General features: G+C 38.9%; 1 protein-coding gene across 2 annotated transcripts in view; it reads left to right on the plus strand.

Moving 5' to 3' along the window:
* Positions 1-536: 536 nt before the first annotated feature.
* Positions 537-17,396, plus strand: part of fndc3a (fibronectin type III domain containing 3A) — an 83,652-nt gene continuing 66,792 nt past the window's right edge. For both annotated transcript variants that reach the window (XM_057350996.1, XM_057350997.1), the window contains exons 1-2: positions 537-888; positions 14,093-14,255. In XM_057350996.1, coding sequence (XP_057206979.1) covers positions 14,133-14,255 — 123 coding nt within the window. In that variant the 5' untranslated portion in view covers positions 537-888; positions 14,093-14,132. The remainder of the gene's footprint in view (positions 889-14,092; positions 14,256-17,396) is intronic.

A 17,396-nucleotide genomic window follows, 5' to 3' on the forward strand; every position in this document is an offset into this window, starting at 1 on the left:
CTGGCGGATAAAAGGGTCACATTTCCAATATTCCTACCTTCGTCTAAATTTTCAAAATGTATATTGTAATAACATGCTCAAAAATATTCATTGATATAAGAGAAGAGGTTTATATAATCGGGTATTCTAGAAAAATATATTTAGAAAAAATGAAAGACTTTTGTTTTATTCGGTAGGCATCGGAGACGAGCGCGTACACGACCCAGTGGCCCCCTCTGTCGGCAAAAAAACGGAGAATGACATCTATATTCGAGATAATGTCGTACATCTAACAAATAAATTAAACGAAAAAATCCAGTTAGAAATGTATAATTTCCCCTACAAATATCTATACATTGTAGTTAAAATGCGGCAGTTAAGCGTTATATAACAAACTATAAAACTAGTAAGTCCGTTTGTGCTTCGATTGCACTTTTCCCGTCAACAACATGTCTGAATAACATATTGCATAACAACAGACACAGAGAATGGAAATGAAAGTTGCTTTCGGTAACGAGGGCTGACGCGCTCGCGATACGCATGCGCAGTGACGTGTGTGTACATTCTTGAGTGGAAAATGATGGCGATTATCCAGACGCTTCAGAGACTGCGCTCGCGTATGGATGGAGGTGGCCGTAAAAACTAACACTCGCGGGGAAAAGTTGTTTTCTCGGGAAGATCGCGATCCGTCTCCGCCCCTGGACGGTTTCAGACGTGGGAAAAAGCGAGTGGACGAGGCTTGAGACTGTAATCTGGTGTAATATTGAAGTGTGAAACAGCCACGTAGCTTATAGAGATCCAGATCACACACACTGGCCTAGTACTTTTAAAACCCTAATAGACACCTACACATCAACCCGAAGAGGAGTGATCAAGTGAAGAGAAGAGAAAAAGCGAAACCAGCTGTTGGTGAGTTTGATTCGCGTTAGCACTTTGTTTGAATTTACCAAATGTGCATTTCTACACTGACTGCGTTCAATACAGGAGAATGTGGGTTTATTTACTATCGCCGTCTACACATGCTTCGTCAATTTAGACTTGTTTTGGACCACTTCTGGTGTGTAGTAAAGTGTATCCGTGTTTTAAAGGTAAAGAACAGAGCGGGGCCTGAAATGCACACGTCAACGTCATCTGATCATAGAGCTGCAGATTAAATGCTGCTGCAGTCACTAAACACACTCAACGCTGGCTGCGTCTCAAAATATAGGAAGCTGTGTAACTTAACTAGACAGCACGTTTGGGCATCATTGGGCGCGTGAAGCGATGGTTAAAGCGTTATTTTGTGAACGCGACTAAAACTCCCCCCCCCCAAAACCCGTTTTATTCTTATTTCGAACGTGACGAAACTATCCAATGCGCGTATAAAGCGCAGACTTGTTTTATTCGATGTCTGAAAATTGTTCCGAAGTGATCCACAGAAATGTTTGCATCAAAAGTTGTGACCCTAACGACTTTCTCATGAAACAACGTTGTATTCGCTCAGAAAGGGCACCAGTAAAATCCTACAATGTTAGATTATTTTGATGTTTTAAAACACGATCACTGGCACTTTCTGCTTTTAAACAATTCTCAAGGCCACCTCTTCGTTATAGCCTAGTTTCTAAAAGTTAGCCAGAAGTGTCGGTAATGATAAATGACTTTTGGGTCTTTCAAATGTCACTCTTTTCTGAAGTTATGCTTGTTTCAGTGTTTTAAATCACCTTATGCTCCTTTCCTGGTTATATTACAGTTTGCCACCAGATGCCAGAAATGTTCAGTAATTCACTCACAGACTATATTATTTCCACCCACTTCGTTTTTTGGAATAAATAAATAAAGACTGCTAACAAAACAATTTGTTTATATAAATATAAAACATAACGCTTTTGATGATCGAATGTAGGTTTATTTGACATTTTTCACTCTCCGTTCAGTAGTGGGATATTTGTGCTGTCTTTAAAGTGATGCTTCACCCAAAAATGAAAATTCTGTCATCATTTACTCACCTTCGAGTTGTTCCAGATGTGTATAAATGTCTTTGTACTGATGAACAAAGAGAAAATTTGGAAGAATGCTTATAACCAAATAGATCTCAACACCCATTGACTCCCATAGTTGGAAAAATTACTTTATCATGTTTTTTGTTCAGTTGAAAACAAAAGAAAACATTTTGAAGAATGTAAGACAGCAAACAGTTCTGGGGCACTTTTGTCTACCATTGTTTTTTTCCTACTATGGGAGTCAATCGGTGTTGAGATCTGTTTGGTTATAAGCATTCTTCCAAATATAACTCGAAGGTGAGTAAATGATGATTTTTGGGTGAAGTATCCCTTTAACATCATGACATGCACGGTTGCTGTTTAGGTTTATTCACAGAGCTGTGCTGCAGGATAACATTGGTTATTTATTAATAGACCCAGGGCTGATAACTATGCAAACATCATTGCTTGTTTTAGAAGTTCACGCTGTGCTTAATTTCCTCGTCTTGTTCAGTCTCAGACACCCTGTATCTTTATTCTTAAAATAAATCTGCAGTTTTCCTGAAATATTATCCTTATGTACAAAAGCAAGGTTAGATCATTAGACGTCAGTGCCAGGTTTCATGTATTTGGGACATTTTGGCTTTGTAATAGAATCTCTTTTGTTTTTCTTCAAATGTGATATAATCTGTTTGGTTTACGGTATAATCCCGTCCCCTTGTGGGCACATCTGCGTCCTTTTTCAGCTGTTGTTTACAGGTTATGTTATGCATCGCTGCTTTGATAATAGATCTGTGATCCGTCACAGCGTGTAGTAAACTTGTTTTTCTGTTTTCATGGACACTTTGTGCGGAAAATCAGGATCGTCGGTATCCACACAAACACACGGCAGATCAAGTTGCACCTGATTGTTACGGGTTCAGATATTCCAGCAAATTCGGCCATATGTGTGGTTGTCATGAGGGTTGTAGCTACACTGCCACTAAATGTCCATTGGACTGTTCTCACTTTTGCAGTGTTCTTCTAAACCGTTCCTGTCTGAAGAATGCTTTGATTTCCACTGTTTGTTGAATTTTACAGGTGTTTCAGACTAAACGTTTATCAGTCGCATATTAGCAGCTGTGTGAGGCCAAACTGCGAATGAAACTCCCCAGTTGGCCATCTCAAAACTCGTAACCACTGAAACTTAAATGCTGACTCGGAACCAAAAAGCTTTAGCAATGAACAAATTAGCATGTTGCATTCAAATATAAAGCCAAAAAATTGGAAAGCTAAATCTTAAAATCACAATCGCGTATATGAGCGAAGAGCACGCCCTGTATTTCTCCTCCCATTGTTCTTGTTTTGGGAAATTATTTCCCTGCTGTTTTGAGAAGAATCATTTACATTTCATTCTGGCATATGCATAAGGGACTTTCTGATCTGTCTCTAGGTTGGTTGTTTTTTTAAACTGAAAGGCAGATGTTGTTATGCTTGATGTTCTTTCTCCTGGTGGGTGATTTTCACCGTTTCGTTTTGTTTGACCTCGTACCTGCAGCTAAAGCCAAAACCTGTTTTTTTTATTTGCACATCACATCACTGACGGGAAGCGTATTGCGTAATATAGTTCCTCATCACTCTCTGAATATCTTTTTTCTTTCCCCCTTTATTTTTTGTTGCATTTGAAAAGGCCATGTTTAGAAACTGTTTGTTTTCTTAGGGTGAAACGTCAACTCTTATTCAAAGGAAAAACAGAAAGGGATGCAGAAACATTGGAAAGTCCTTGGTCTCTCGCATACAGAATCAGACTTTCCGAGTGTTGCTGTGGCACAGCTTATGTTTTTATCATCTGTAGTGACACTAGTAAATTATATGACATCATAATTTGAATTGAAACACTTTATTAATTATTAGTGGCTCTTGCTAAGCAAAGTATTATTTAGAATTCTGGGCAATTCCAGTGTTATGGATGTGACAGTGTCAGTCAAAACTTGAAATATAAATTCTAAGATAATGCATGTATTACCAATATATTGAATCATCTTTTTATATTTGACTAAACCCCTGTTGATAGAGTCCAGACAATATCCAGAAAAATATCAGTCTATGCATGAGTTTTCTATTTTACAAGAGAGAAAAATTAATGCGTTATGTGTGTGACAAACAAGGATGCACGCTTCTGAGAGACGACATACTTTGTAGGATTTCTGTGAATTAAAATGTACGAACCAGAAGCAATAATACCCAACAAATGAAGAAGGGATGGCTCTTTATAGACCATTAAATAGTTTTCATTTCCACGTGCCCAGTTATGAGGAATATTGACGGTTGTGGATGTGACAATTCCCTAATGGCAGGCTCACACTATGTGGTTTTTGGCTGGATTTTGTGTTTGCGGACAGATTTCCAAGGTCTGCGACAAAACCCCTGGTCGCGACCAAATCGGTGCTCGTTTCGGTTGCCAAAGCTCGTTAAGTATAAGCAGGTCATCAACGTGATCCGGACCTGTCTTCAGCTATCCCAGACAATACGATATTTTCAAACCTGCTTGATATTATCGCCAAGTGATCACGTTGTGTGTGACACTGTGGATCCAGCCAATCACAGCGCAGAAGGTTTACGTCAAATTATTGCGTGGAGGAATTAAAAACTGCTAGCCTGTGTTCATTAAAGGGGTCATATGGCACGAATATGTGTTTGCTGTGTCTTTGGTGTGTTATAAGTTGCCCATGCATGTATTAGACACGTAAAATTGCAAAAATGAAAGTGTGGGAACAAAAGATGCATTATATCTAAAAGCGAATGCTCACCCAGACCTGCCTGAAACGCCTCGTGTAACCACACCCCCACACATCTACGTCAGTTCGTGGTATGATTTGACTAAGACCGCCCAAATGTATACGCAAGTAAGGTGGGCGTACCTGTCAGTACAATTGCGTTGGAACCCGATGTTCCAAATATGGTAAGAGGCGTTACATTTCTGTCACAAGCTTGCAGTATTCGACCAATCACTACACACTGGTTAACTGGCCAATCATAGCACACCTCGCTTTTCAGAGCGATGAGCTTTGTTAAAAATCTGCACATTTCAGAGAGGCGGGGCAAAGAGGAGATACAAACATGCACGGTATGTGGAAAATACAGCGTTTTTGAAGCTTAAATAGTGTATACACATTACATTACATCTAAAACAAACAATAATATTCGTTTTAGCCGTGTCATATGACCCCTACATTTACATTTATTCATTTGGCAGACGCTTTTATCCAAAGCGACTTACAAGTATGAGAGCATATAAACATTTTGTCAACACGCTAAACCGTTAGTTTACAAGGCCATGTTACAGGAGGATTAAAGCTAGAGTAAGCAAAGGAGAGAATGAACAACAATATATATATATTTTGGACAGACAGACAGACAGTTATTGGTTAGTAAAATAAATGCGGAACAGGTACTGTATATTTTGAGCTGTTTAATGAAAGTTGTGAAGGATGCTGCAGTTCGGGTGGAGGCTGGCAGTTCATTCCACCACAGGGGAACCGAATGAGTAAAGGTTTTTGCAAGCGATTTGGTGCATCGCTGTGATGGATCAACCAGGAGTCGCTCATTTTCAGACCGAAGATGACAGGAGGGGATGTAGACCTGGAGCAGTGAGTTAAGGTAAATGAGCGAATTTGCCATTTTCGTTCTGAAGGCCAATGTCAGAGATTTAAACTTGATGCGGGCGGCAACTGGCAGCCAGTGAAGTGAAATCAGGACGGGTGTTACATGGGTTCTTTAAGGCTGATTGAAAACCCCTTTAACATTACAGAGCGTGTTAAATGGCTGATATAACAGACATAAAGCTATTTTAAACTATCCTAAAGCAAGAAGTCTGTATAATGAAATAATAATAATAAAAACCCTTTAATAACACTTCAATGTTTCACGCTCCACTCCAGTGGATGCTGTAAACGTGCCATCAACTCGTTTGCCATCCACCATCAAACTAGAAGGTATTGTTGTTAGTGCACTTTGTCTGCATTGTGTTGTGTAGTGTGCGTGCTGCTACAACAAGAAGATGAAGGATGACAAGAAACCTTGTTGTGTTGTGTAAGCGCCATAGTCATTCAAGTAGTCTCACAGTCCCGTAGTGTCAGCTCGGCTTTACTTGACTAATACCTATTCGGATTGTAATTGTTTCTCATAGGGACGTAAGAAATTTTCACCATTTACAGGAGTACATTGGTGATTTTATTGCTGTCCGAATCCAGAATGTTGGTGTTTTTCTCACACCATCTGCGAAAAAATCCCTGGCCGAGTTACCTACGATTTTGACAGTGACCAATGTTGTGTGGAAATTTAATTGCCGTCCGAATCGACATCTCTGAGTTTATTACAGGTGATAAGTGCAAAATACCTTTTGCAAGTCTGTTCTGTACTTAAAAGCACTGTAGAGTGTTGCTCTTTAGGAGGTTCAGTGATTATAATGTCTGATGCATTAAAAATATCGTAAATGGCAGCATAAATGGCACAACATGACTCACAGAACGTCACATCACGAGCGCACCGTAAGCGCATCTGCGAACAGAGAGAAACAGTTACCAGACAGCAGAAAAGGGATCCCTTTGGCTTTCTTTATTTTACAAAATCGTTATCGTGGGTGAACGCAAATAAATGTAAACCCTTTACAGCTTCAAACGATATCATATGTATCCATATGATGACCAGATGATACAGAGTTTTATAAGTTTTGGCTGTTACTGTAGATGCATCACGCGTGCACACACAACATATTCACACACAACAACATACAAGTTCACAACTTCACATAAGTTCTAGCTAACTTGACCAATAGATCAGGATCACTGCTTCACTACACAGAGTGAGAGATGATAAGAACAGAAGAAAGACAAGAAAAAACACGAAAACATTTCAAATGGGCATTTTAAATATCGATTTTATTCCACCATAATTATTATATACGTGCGAATTGTGATGTGATTTTCTGGGTTCGCAGGATTACAAACTCGCACCTGGACGGTGAATTTGTTTTATCACCGAGGAGCCATGCAGATTTATTTTTACAGACGTCCTCATGAGAAACAATTACCGTCCGAATAGGGCTTATGGAAAAAAACTATGCTTTTAATAAAAAATGCTTTAAAAACATTAATAGAGACTTCACTTCACATTATGGTAAAAACTTCATATTTTCATTGTAAGGTTGACATTTGCATGGAATTGCCCATCGATTATTGCTGATACTTACAGGTTTAGATTTATTCAGCTTGGTGTGCAGCTCGTCCCTCTTGGGCATCCTACAACAGACATAAATGATTCATCAAACAAGATGACTTGTTGAGAAGGTGTGCTATTACTTTTCGGAGGCCAGAGAGTCCACAGCGATATCTGAACATCCTACTGTGGGTTGGCTGTTTTGATTTAGGCCAACTAGCACATAGAGACTCTCTGGGAAGCACCCTAAGAGATTGTCCAGTTTCTTCAGAAAGTTTAAAAATCTAGTTAGTTTAAATTCCAAGCCATGTCCCCTGAAGACACGAACAGAAACCTGGTTTTCGGTGCTTAAAAGTGATGTGAACCATTCTGAAGAGCGTCCTAGTCAAATCTGTGAAGTCATTTCCACCCACATGTTGTGGCTGAGAGCTGGGGTACTACCCAGTCACAAGAAGAGCTCTTATCCATGTGCTTTCATAGTCATGCCGGAGGTGTTCACCACTTAAAATAATTGTAACTATTGTGAATGTGAGCGAGCTTCATTCAGTGCCCCCCCTCCATCTTCTGGTTACACATTCTAAGAAGCCACCACCTCGCGTGTCTGACCTTTTGCCCCTTAGAGAACTGACTTGCACAATTAGTTTGTGCTCCATCCGCTTTCTGCCTGAAAGGATATTTAACCACTGTAAAATGCTCAATCGTAGCTTTTACATCTTGTCGCCATCTATTTGGCCTCCCACTGTGGCCACTGTTGCCTACAGTATTGCGGTTTGAAAATAGCAGGTTTGATATATAGCAACTAAATAGCAACAGATTGTTGTCATGATACTAAAGTTTCAGTAGTCAGGGTTTTTCCTGCATAGAGAAATTGGAGGCGGCCGCCTCCGTCAAATGTCGTACCGCCTCAGGCTCTCGCCAAAATTATGTTGAGAGTCTTCACAAGAAATGCTGCATGCATTTAACAGACTGTCATTTGTAACTGCAGTTGCAACATTACGCCACAGTGGAGGCGCTGTTTAGTTATCAGCACACTGAGGTGCTAAAAATAGTTGCAGAACAAGAGCCAGCCTGTGTTTCACGGCTGTTTGTTTTGCATCCAAGTACGTTTAATTTCTTGAAATTTCTTAAATTAACATGACGCACATCATTGTAATGTCTTTAGCTGTGCAGTTGGATCGTTGAATCAGCGAATACTGTACACAGCGAGTTCGCCAGTATGAAAAAACATTGCGTTCAGAACGACTCGCACACGAATGACTCATTTGAACCGATTCATTTAAACTATTGAACTTTTCAGTCACTAGCGAATATAAGAGATCATTGAATCATTTAAAGTGAACCACAGAGAATGCAAGATGTGAATGAGCTTTGCTCATTTAGAAAGACTGGTTAATTCGGTTGGCTATTGTGGGCTGAAAAGTTAGTTGAAAATGATAAAAAAAGCTTTATTTGATAAGAAAACATTTCTGTTTGGTTGAATAAAAGTAATGTTTTATATAACTTAATGATTGTCATTTTTATCTAATTTTATTAGAACTTTTAATGTGTCAAACTCAGTCACTTTGGTTAAGCTACTAACAGGTACAGTAGGCCTACGTGTGTGTGTACAAGATCAGGATGGCACCACCTCCGCCTCATTTTGAGCCAGGAAAAACCCTGGTAGTTGATACCAAATTCTTTGATATCACAGGAAAAACTAGTATAGTATACTTCCATTGCCTTTTTTTATTTCATATTAATATTAAAGGGATAGTTTATTTATTCACACTCATGCATTGCAAACCTGTACGACTTTCTTTTGCAGAACACAAACGTTTTTTCACAAAAGCTTTTTCACGGTTAATACGCCATAAACAGTGTGACAGAATTAAATAGTAGTCAGATAAATGTGTCTGAAAATGTGTGAAGAAATGAAGGAAAACCAATTAGTTATCACTAACTGTTAAAGATCGGGTATCACATGCAGTTTCTGCCAATCTCATATTAATCTTGAGTACCTATACAGTAGTATTACATACGTTGTATCTTCGAAGAGTATTATTTTGATCACATTTATAAAAGAGAGATACAGCTGTACGATTATTTCCGGAAAAACACAAGCTGTTGGAGGCAGGTAGGGGGGACGGGACTACAGCACGAGCACACAACACATCATCACATTAATCCCTTCATGTTTTGTACATTATGCACGTACGCTCCGATTGCCGACAAAACACAGATGTGTGACATAGTTTGACTTACCGCTTGCAGTTCATGTCCGGCATCTTTTAGCACTGGGACCGCGCCATCTATCAGTTTCAAACGATCTCCAAATCCAGCGTTATATCCACCGTTTATATAACATCCATCATTGAAATGCCGTGAACAAACAAACTACTTACTTCTCTCACACAAGTGTAACGAGCTGCAGCTGCAGGCCCACAGCGCAGCCAATCTTGATGGTACGCGGGTCTTACTATCGCTCGTCGGTTGGCGTGTGGGTGGGCTAATTCTTTCGCCTTGCCGTGGGCATGCTTTTCCGGGAGAATTGCCCAATAAAAGCAGGGATCCAGACTTATAAAGAACTTTCCGAAACAAGTTGGAGTGCTGGGGGAGTGTATCAAGCACAGAAATACTCCGTCATACATCCAACTCGTTTTTTAACAAGTTGACCATGTTAAGCATGAGAAGCCAGCACATTTAACAGTGTAAAGAAGTCAGAAGTCAGAAAGCATGAAATGGCATGTTACCCCATCTTTAAATAATTTGTAGTAATAAAAAATAATACATAAACATACAATACAGGACAAAGCTGCTTAGTAGTAATTCTTAAAAAAGGGTCAAATCTGAGTCGAAATTTCATCCACAATTCACTCCCATTCTAAAGCTTGGACGACCCAGGATACATGGTATAACAACTCCGACTGCATTATTCTGAAAGAAGAAAATCATATGCAAATAGGATGCCTTGAGGGTGAGTAAAAAATGGTGAAATTTAGTTTTTAGGCTGAAATATCCCTTTAAAAGAAGGAATAATGTCTATATCATAACAAAAGTAACCATAGAAATAATAACAAAAATAATATTAACAGGTTATAGTGTGTTTGTTTATTAAAAAAAGAAGATATTTTGAAGAGCGTTGGTAACCAAACAACAATGACTTCCATTGTATGAACACAAAACCACAGAGACATTTCTCAAAGTATCTTCTTTTGTCTTCCACAGAAGTAAGAGTCTCATACAGGTTTTGGATGACGTGAGGATGAATAAATGATGAAAGAATAACTAAAAGAACTTTACTAAGTAAAAGAACTGCATCACTACAGAATTGATTGTGAAAATGATAAAACCAAGTAAACAATGCTTTATTTTTTTTAGGCATTTCAGACATTTCAAGTAAACATGTACAATGAAATGAAACATTAAAATGCTTCAATTATGGATTTGCAAAGTACAAAAATCAGCTAGAACGAGCTTTCACACAAGCATTTATCATCTATAGACTCTTGTGAGTTACATAACATGGCCTTTGTAAAGTCTAACAATGGAATTTGTTTGTCACTGTTGTTGTTGTTCAAACTAGATTGGTTACATGCTGCTATTAAGCAGAATGTGGGGTAAGAACAGAGAATGGCAGAAAATAACAACAACGTGATAAAAAGATGTTTCTCTTCTTCCTTCAGATTATTATAATGAATTCTAATATACTATAATTATTATAAAATTAATTATAATAGCTGCACACATCGATATTGATCTAACCCTGAATATTAATCTTCAGGGTATAACTACTCCTGGAACATTTATGGATGGATGCGTGAGGAGATTCCTTCGCTCTCAGTGTGAAGCGCTTCGTGAGTGTGAGGAAAGTGATATCTAAACAGCAAATAAATTCCTAAAAACGAGAAAACAAAAGTAAAAAGAACATTGAGAAGGGAAGTGAGCAATATCTCGGGTTCATAACATCATTGACACATGGACTTTCAACCCAGAACGGCCTAGAAATCACATAACGGGCTAACAAGCGTTCACAACACCAACGGCACAACATCCAAGCATCAGTATCATTTTAAACGCCCAAGAACCCTTACAAAGCTAATTCATTGTAATATTGAGTTGGCACCGAAGTACCGTACTCCTCATATTGTGGAAATGAGAATAGTGTCTTGAATTATTTGCAATTATTGTCCTGAAATGCCCTTAATACCTGACCAGGTCTCAAATGGCCATCTCCCTAAAGCCTTTGTCTGCTGAGGAGCCATTTGTTAAGTCTTAGCTGGATTCGTATTATTGAGCATCACCCCCATAACCTGACCGCGTGCAGGTTTAAGCAGGGGACTAGCTTACGGATTAGGCTGATCACCGCTGCCGGCCAACACACATGCGCTAGATACTAATGAGCTTCAAGGACACATGTCATTTCCTACTTATTACCTCTCCGCCTGTGACTCATAGAGAGTGTGATGTATTGGAGAGAGCGAAAGAGACGTAATTAGTTCATTTGAATTCGTTTCGGAGCATGTGCCGACGTGGCAGAAAAGAAATGCCGCATTTTCATTCATCTCCTGCACGGCACCCAGACAGGTCAAACGGTCCCCAAATAAAACGCACGAAGGCCTAAAATAGGCTCTTTTTGCTTACGCACGCATCTAAAAAAAAGGAAGAGCGTCTCTGGAGTTCAAGAGTAGCCTTTGGTGTTTGACGTCCCACGCTATGCTCGAAACCACAACTGACCCTGACAGGATGAATAGAGCGAAATTGCTGGACTGTTAAAGCAAAGTACAAGGGCACAAGTTAGTCAGTGGAAATACTTGTCCTTTTTTGTGCCGCCTCTGTAAAGATCGAGATGTTGAAAGCAAAACTTGAGCCTAAGGCGTGTTTGTTACATTGAGGGTGTGAGGTTAAAAATGACCCGGTGAGCAAGTCAAGCAGCCATTCTGACATTCAAATGAAGTGACCGGGTTTGAAAACAAGGCGTTAGAGTCGCAAACTAGTTGTTGCGTTGTTTTTATCGCTCTTTTTCAATATGAGTCAAGTTGTGAGAGATTGCCAGGATGTTGCTGTTTGATTGCTGAGGTGTTGAAATTGGTTGTTAGTTCATTTCTGTGGAACTGCTGGGAGGGTTGTGGTAGTTTCTAGGTGGTTGCTTACTGGCCCACGTTAAAGGGATAGTTCACCTGAAAATAAAAAAAATCTACCAATTATTCGCACTCATGTCGTTCTAAACCTGCATGTGACTCTTCCTTCAGTGGAACACAAAAGAAGATATTTTGAGAAATATCTTTGTGGTTTTGTGTACATACAATAGAAGTCAATGTGAGGGTCAATGTTATTTGGTTACCAACATTGTTCAAAATATCTTCTTTTGTGTTCTGCAGAAGAAAGTCATACAGGTTTGGAAACGATGAATTAATTATTAATAATGAACAATAATCAGGGCTCAATGCTAAGGATTTTTTCTACTGGCCTGGTCGGGCAAGTGATTCAAATTTCTACTGGCCCTGCCAAAATTTTCACTGGCCCCACCACAAAAAAGGTAATAAATAAATAATAATGTCTAGTTATTTGTTTGTTTGTTGGTTTACCTGTGTAATATTAATAGGGTTATTATACCATAAAAACGATTTGCTTAACTCACAGAAATTTCAAATATTGTGGAAGACAACTAACCAGTTATAAATAAAGTCATCAAAGTATTTTGTAGCAAATATACAAATACAAATAATCACTGTTTTGAATGAAATATAGACAAAATATTATCTTACTAAAAAGCCTGAAGTATAGTTCCCTTTTTACGCATGCGCAAGGACCGCATACAGTGCGCATGAAGCACATTTCGTCATCAGAATAGTATGCGCGTAGTATTATAGTATTGTTACCTCGCATACATAGTACACGCAAGTCGTGCATGTGCATTCCATTTTTTGCAGTAATTAGTTTAACCACCACGTGGCAACCGTGTCCTGGGAGCGTCGATTTAAGGTAGTAGAAGAAAACCTGACCCCTGTAGGTCCGGAGAGGTATTGCAATATGTTGTAATGCTCATGCGTCAAAACCTGTGTATATGATTTGAAGGAAGTGTACATTGCGAGGCTGTGCATTCAGCTGTATGCATATGCTTGCGGACACGTAAAAAAAGAAGTATACCACGGGCTTAAGTAATAATTTAATCAGTCAGGAACTGTTCTGACTCAATCATGTTGACACTCAATCATGAGTAGACATGTGCACGATTAATCGTGGTTACCACTAAATCCTGCTGAAACCGAGCTGGCTGCGATAACGCAAGGTACCGATGCATTTATTGATGCGTAGCTTGTCCGTGAAGCACGGCTCTGGGATCAGTAGGAAATGATGCTCGATCTAAAAGCAGTGTGAGTTTGAGTCGCTTATAACGTGCATTTGAAAAAGCAACACCCGTCAAACATGATCATTATAAATATACTTTATTATCATGAAAATACCTGAGGAGGCTTGAGGATCGGTGATAAAAACATGTCCTTAGGCATTTCCTAGAACAAAGTGTGTTATGGTCTTCTTCTGCAGTGCGTATTTGGAGTTTCTGCACGAGAGCGCCCTCTGGCTTTCGGATGCAGCAGCATTTTACCGTACTTCACTCACAAGGTGTGCATAAATCACGTGATATATATTTTCGGTTAATTGGGCAGATGTCTAATCATGAGTGTTTTTATCTTCGTCCTTTGTTCAATGAACATTAAAAAGATCTTAATTATGCTGCTGCCCCTTTAAGAGATGCACGGATCTAATATACTGTAACACATGCATTTGTTTCCAAACTGTTTATGTTCGTTTAGGACATAATGGATTATTTTTACAAGGATACTTGCAAATATGGGCTTTCCGTCCACACGCATATTTCAAACACCCTGTGAGAACAGAATCGAGTTCTCCTTAAATGTATATCGATTAATGATGGAAGTGAATAATTGATTGAACCTAATTCTTCTTTGCATTTGCAGGAGCAAGCAGTGCCTCTTCCATAGTGTGAATGAGGGAGTCATGGCTGACCACACCTCCCCACTGGAGTCCGGCCAGTTACTCAGCCCAGACATCCCAATACTCACCTCCCCGCCGCCTCCTCAGCATCCGGCCAACATCGTCAACGGAGACGTACCACAGCAGGTAGGATAAATCATCCACGATCATTCACGCTCGCTTCTGTCTTCTCTGCCAAGTCCTTAAGCTATAGTCCACGGAAAAGCAATTTTATGCTGAAATAATTGCTCATGACAGACTTGCTCATATGGTTGTGCTGAACCCAGGGACCAGACTCAGCCAAGTCTGTCTGTCTGTCTATATAATGAGGAATGAGCAAGGACTCAATGATACAGTTGATCATATAGTCACATGTTCATATATTTCAGCTTTTGATGATTGCATATCGCAATGGTTTGCAAAACTGAATGATTGTAATATTTCAAAATGTTGTGTGTAGACAAGGTTTTAGGTTGATGCAGAAGCAGAAAGACTGGTAAGACAGAGAGATTCATGCTTTCTTTACCCAGAAAGAATGGGAAAAGTGTGTTGGTTAAGTTTTTTTATTTAATATAAACTGATTTGACCAACCTTAAGCATTATTATATTGCATATCTCGAATTGCATTTTTTATTTTGAGCCTACTTTACAGTACATGTGTTTTATCACAAAGCTTGGGGGTCTTCAGCCAGAAGAGCCAAAGTTTCCGGGTTGATTAAAAACGTTTATTGCAAAAATAAAAATAAACTGAGTGAAAACTAATAAAAGCATGTTTCCTGCCTTAAATAAATATTGCAGAAAATATTTAAGTGACTTTTGAAATGACTTTTTGAAGCAGTGTGATATAATTTATTAAAATTGATGTTTGGAATTGACCCACGAAAAAGATTTCATTCTAATGCTTGAGGCGCATATTTTTTTATTTTTAGGATTTTTGTGAAATTTGTGTGTTTTTGTTAGTTTCAGTTTTTTAAATGCCAACAAAGCAAACCATATTAAAGTCCATCTTCCATACAGGTTTGCAGTAGTTGTACTGGTAGTTGTAATCATCTATTATTGCAAATAGCAGTGACGTTACTCTTTAGGTGTCTACGTCTGCTTTTGTAATTCTGGGAGGACGACGAACGTTGTGTCATAGGCCCTGACCCTGCATGGAGAAGCGTGATAAAGAATGTAGAGAGGAGCTGTTTGACCGCCTGCACCCCTGCGGGGCAGTCACGGCGATAGTGACTGGCCATGACAAGGCTGGACGCCATCGCTGTCACTCTCACGGACATCAAACTGATTTTACTTAAGTGACAGTGAATGTCCCTCCCAGGATAGGAAGCTGTGATGCACGTTCACCTTATTTGCGTCAAATATGTTGGTGTGAGGGTTAATTTGTGTGTGACAATGCAGCTTTTTAGTTTAGCACATTGTATTTACTATAAAATGACCTAAAGGGATAGTTCACCCGAAAATAAATATTGTGTGATTCAGATTATTTATTTTCCTTAATGTTGTTCAAAACCTGTACATGACTGGGACACACAAGAAAATATTTTGAGAAATGTCTCTTGTGCTTTTGTGTTCATACAATAGAAGTCAATGGTGCATCAGTGTTGTTTGGTTACCAATGATAGATCTGGGTAGAAACATACATTTGTGTCTTATTTTATTTTATTATATTATTCTATTTCATTTATCTAAGTTATTACAATATTCCATTTATTATTATTTACATTATATTACTAAGTTTTCTGAATTTATTACATTTCATTTATCTTATATATCATTCATTTATTTTCTCATTTTATTATTCACTTTTATTCTTATTATTTGTTACATTTTGTTCTTATTTTTAAGATTGTTTAAAGGGGTCAAATGACACGGCTAAAATGAATATTATCGTTTGTTTTAGATGTAATGCAATGTGTATACACTATTTAAGGTTCAAAAACGCTGTATTTTCCACATACCGTGCATGTTTGTATCTCCTCTTTGCCCCGCCTCTCTGAAACGCGCAGATTTTTTACAAAGCTCATGGCTCTGAAAAGCGAGGTGTGCTATGATTGGCCAGTTAACCAGTGCGTAGTGATTGGTAGAATACTGCAAGTGTTTCACGGAAATGTAACGCCTCTTACCATATTCGGAACATCATGTTCCCATGCAATTGTACTGACTGGTGATAAAATGTCATCGGTATTTCCTTATATCAATTCGAGCCGAATCTGATACGGAAAATGAAGACGATCAAGCCGATACATCAACTTTGCCAGTGCAATGTGAGCAGGATGTAAAGGATTGGTAAGGTTTTATTAAAAAAATATGATGTTAAATAGTTAAAAACTATAGCTAACTGTTTTACCTGTTATATACGACGTTATAAAGACTATAAACAAACAACCATATACATCATACAGAGTTTGTGTGAGATAGAAACAAGCTCGCATTACAGCAGGGAATGGTAACATAATTAATAACGCGAGTTCTTTAGCCCTTCTTGATCAACCAGTGATACACTGCATTTGCAGATCACAACCACACGACAAACTCAACTCGCGTTAGTCCGTAACAAAGTCTTTTACAATGAAAATATACTTACAGGCTACGAATCTGAAGCGCCAGCGAAGTTGTAATGGTCCCACTTTTTAACCAAAGCTTTCGTGCATAGCCAGTCTTAATCTCTCTCCCACATTCGTGAAGCAATCTTCGGTGAAATGCGCTGCACAAACTTAAACATTCGGATTGTACTTTTCTGGAACAGTGTTGTAAATAAAATGTAACCGTTCGTTTTTAGTTGTCTCGTCTTTTGGCATGGCAAACAAAGAGTCTTTCTTTTCGCAACGAAACACACAGAGTCTCAGCGACATGGCTGCGGCGGCGACGATACAATGAGATTTACAAGTACGCCCACCTCACTTGCGTTTAGATTTGGGCGGTCTCAGTCAAATCATGTTACGAAGTGATGTACATTCGTCGGGGTGTGGTTACAGGAGACGTTTCAGGCAGGTCTGGGTTCGCATTCGCTTTTAGATAGAATGCATCTTTTGTTCCGACACTTTAATTTTAGCAATTTTACGTGTCTAATACATGCATGGGCAACTTATAACACACCAAAGACACAGAAAAACACGTATTTCCTCCATATGACCCCTTTAATGTTCTGTTGGGTCCTGTATCGTCTTTTATACTGATATGAGTCTCCAATGGTCTCCATCTCAAGGTTCATAATAACGCCACGAGACAATGTCTTGATACCGTAATCTTGCAGGGTTAATAATACCTATTGAACCTGTTTCTAGTCAG

This window comes from Triplophysa rosa, linkage group LG14 (assembly GCF_024868665.1).
Source record: "Triplophysa rosa linkage group LG14, Trosa_1v2, whole genome shotgun sequence".
Lineage (NCBI taxonomy): Eukaryota > Metazoa > Chordata > Actinopteri > Cypriniformes > Nemacheilidae > Triplophysa > Triplophysa rosa.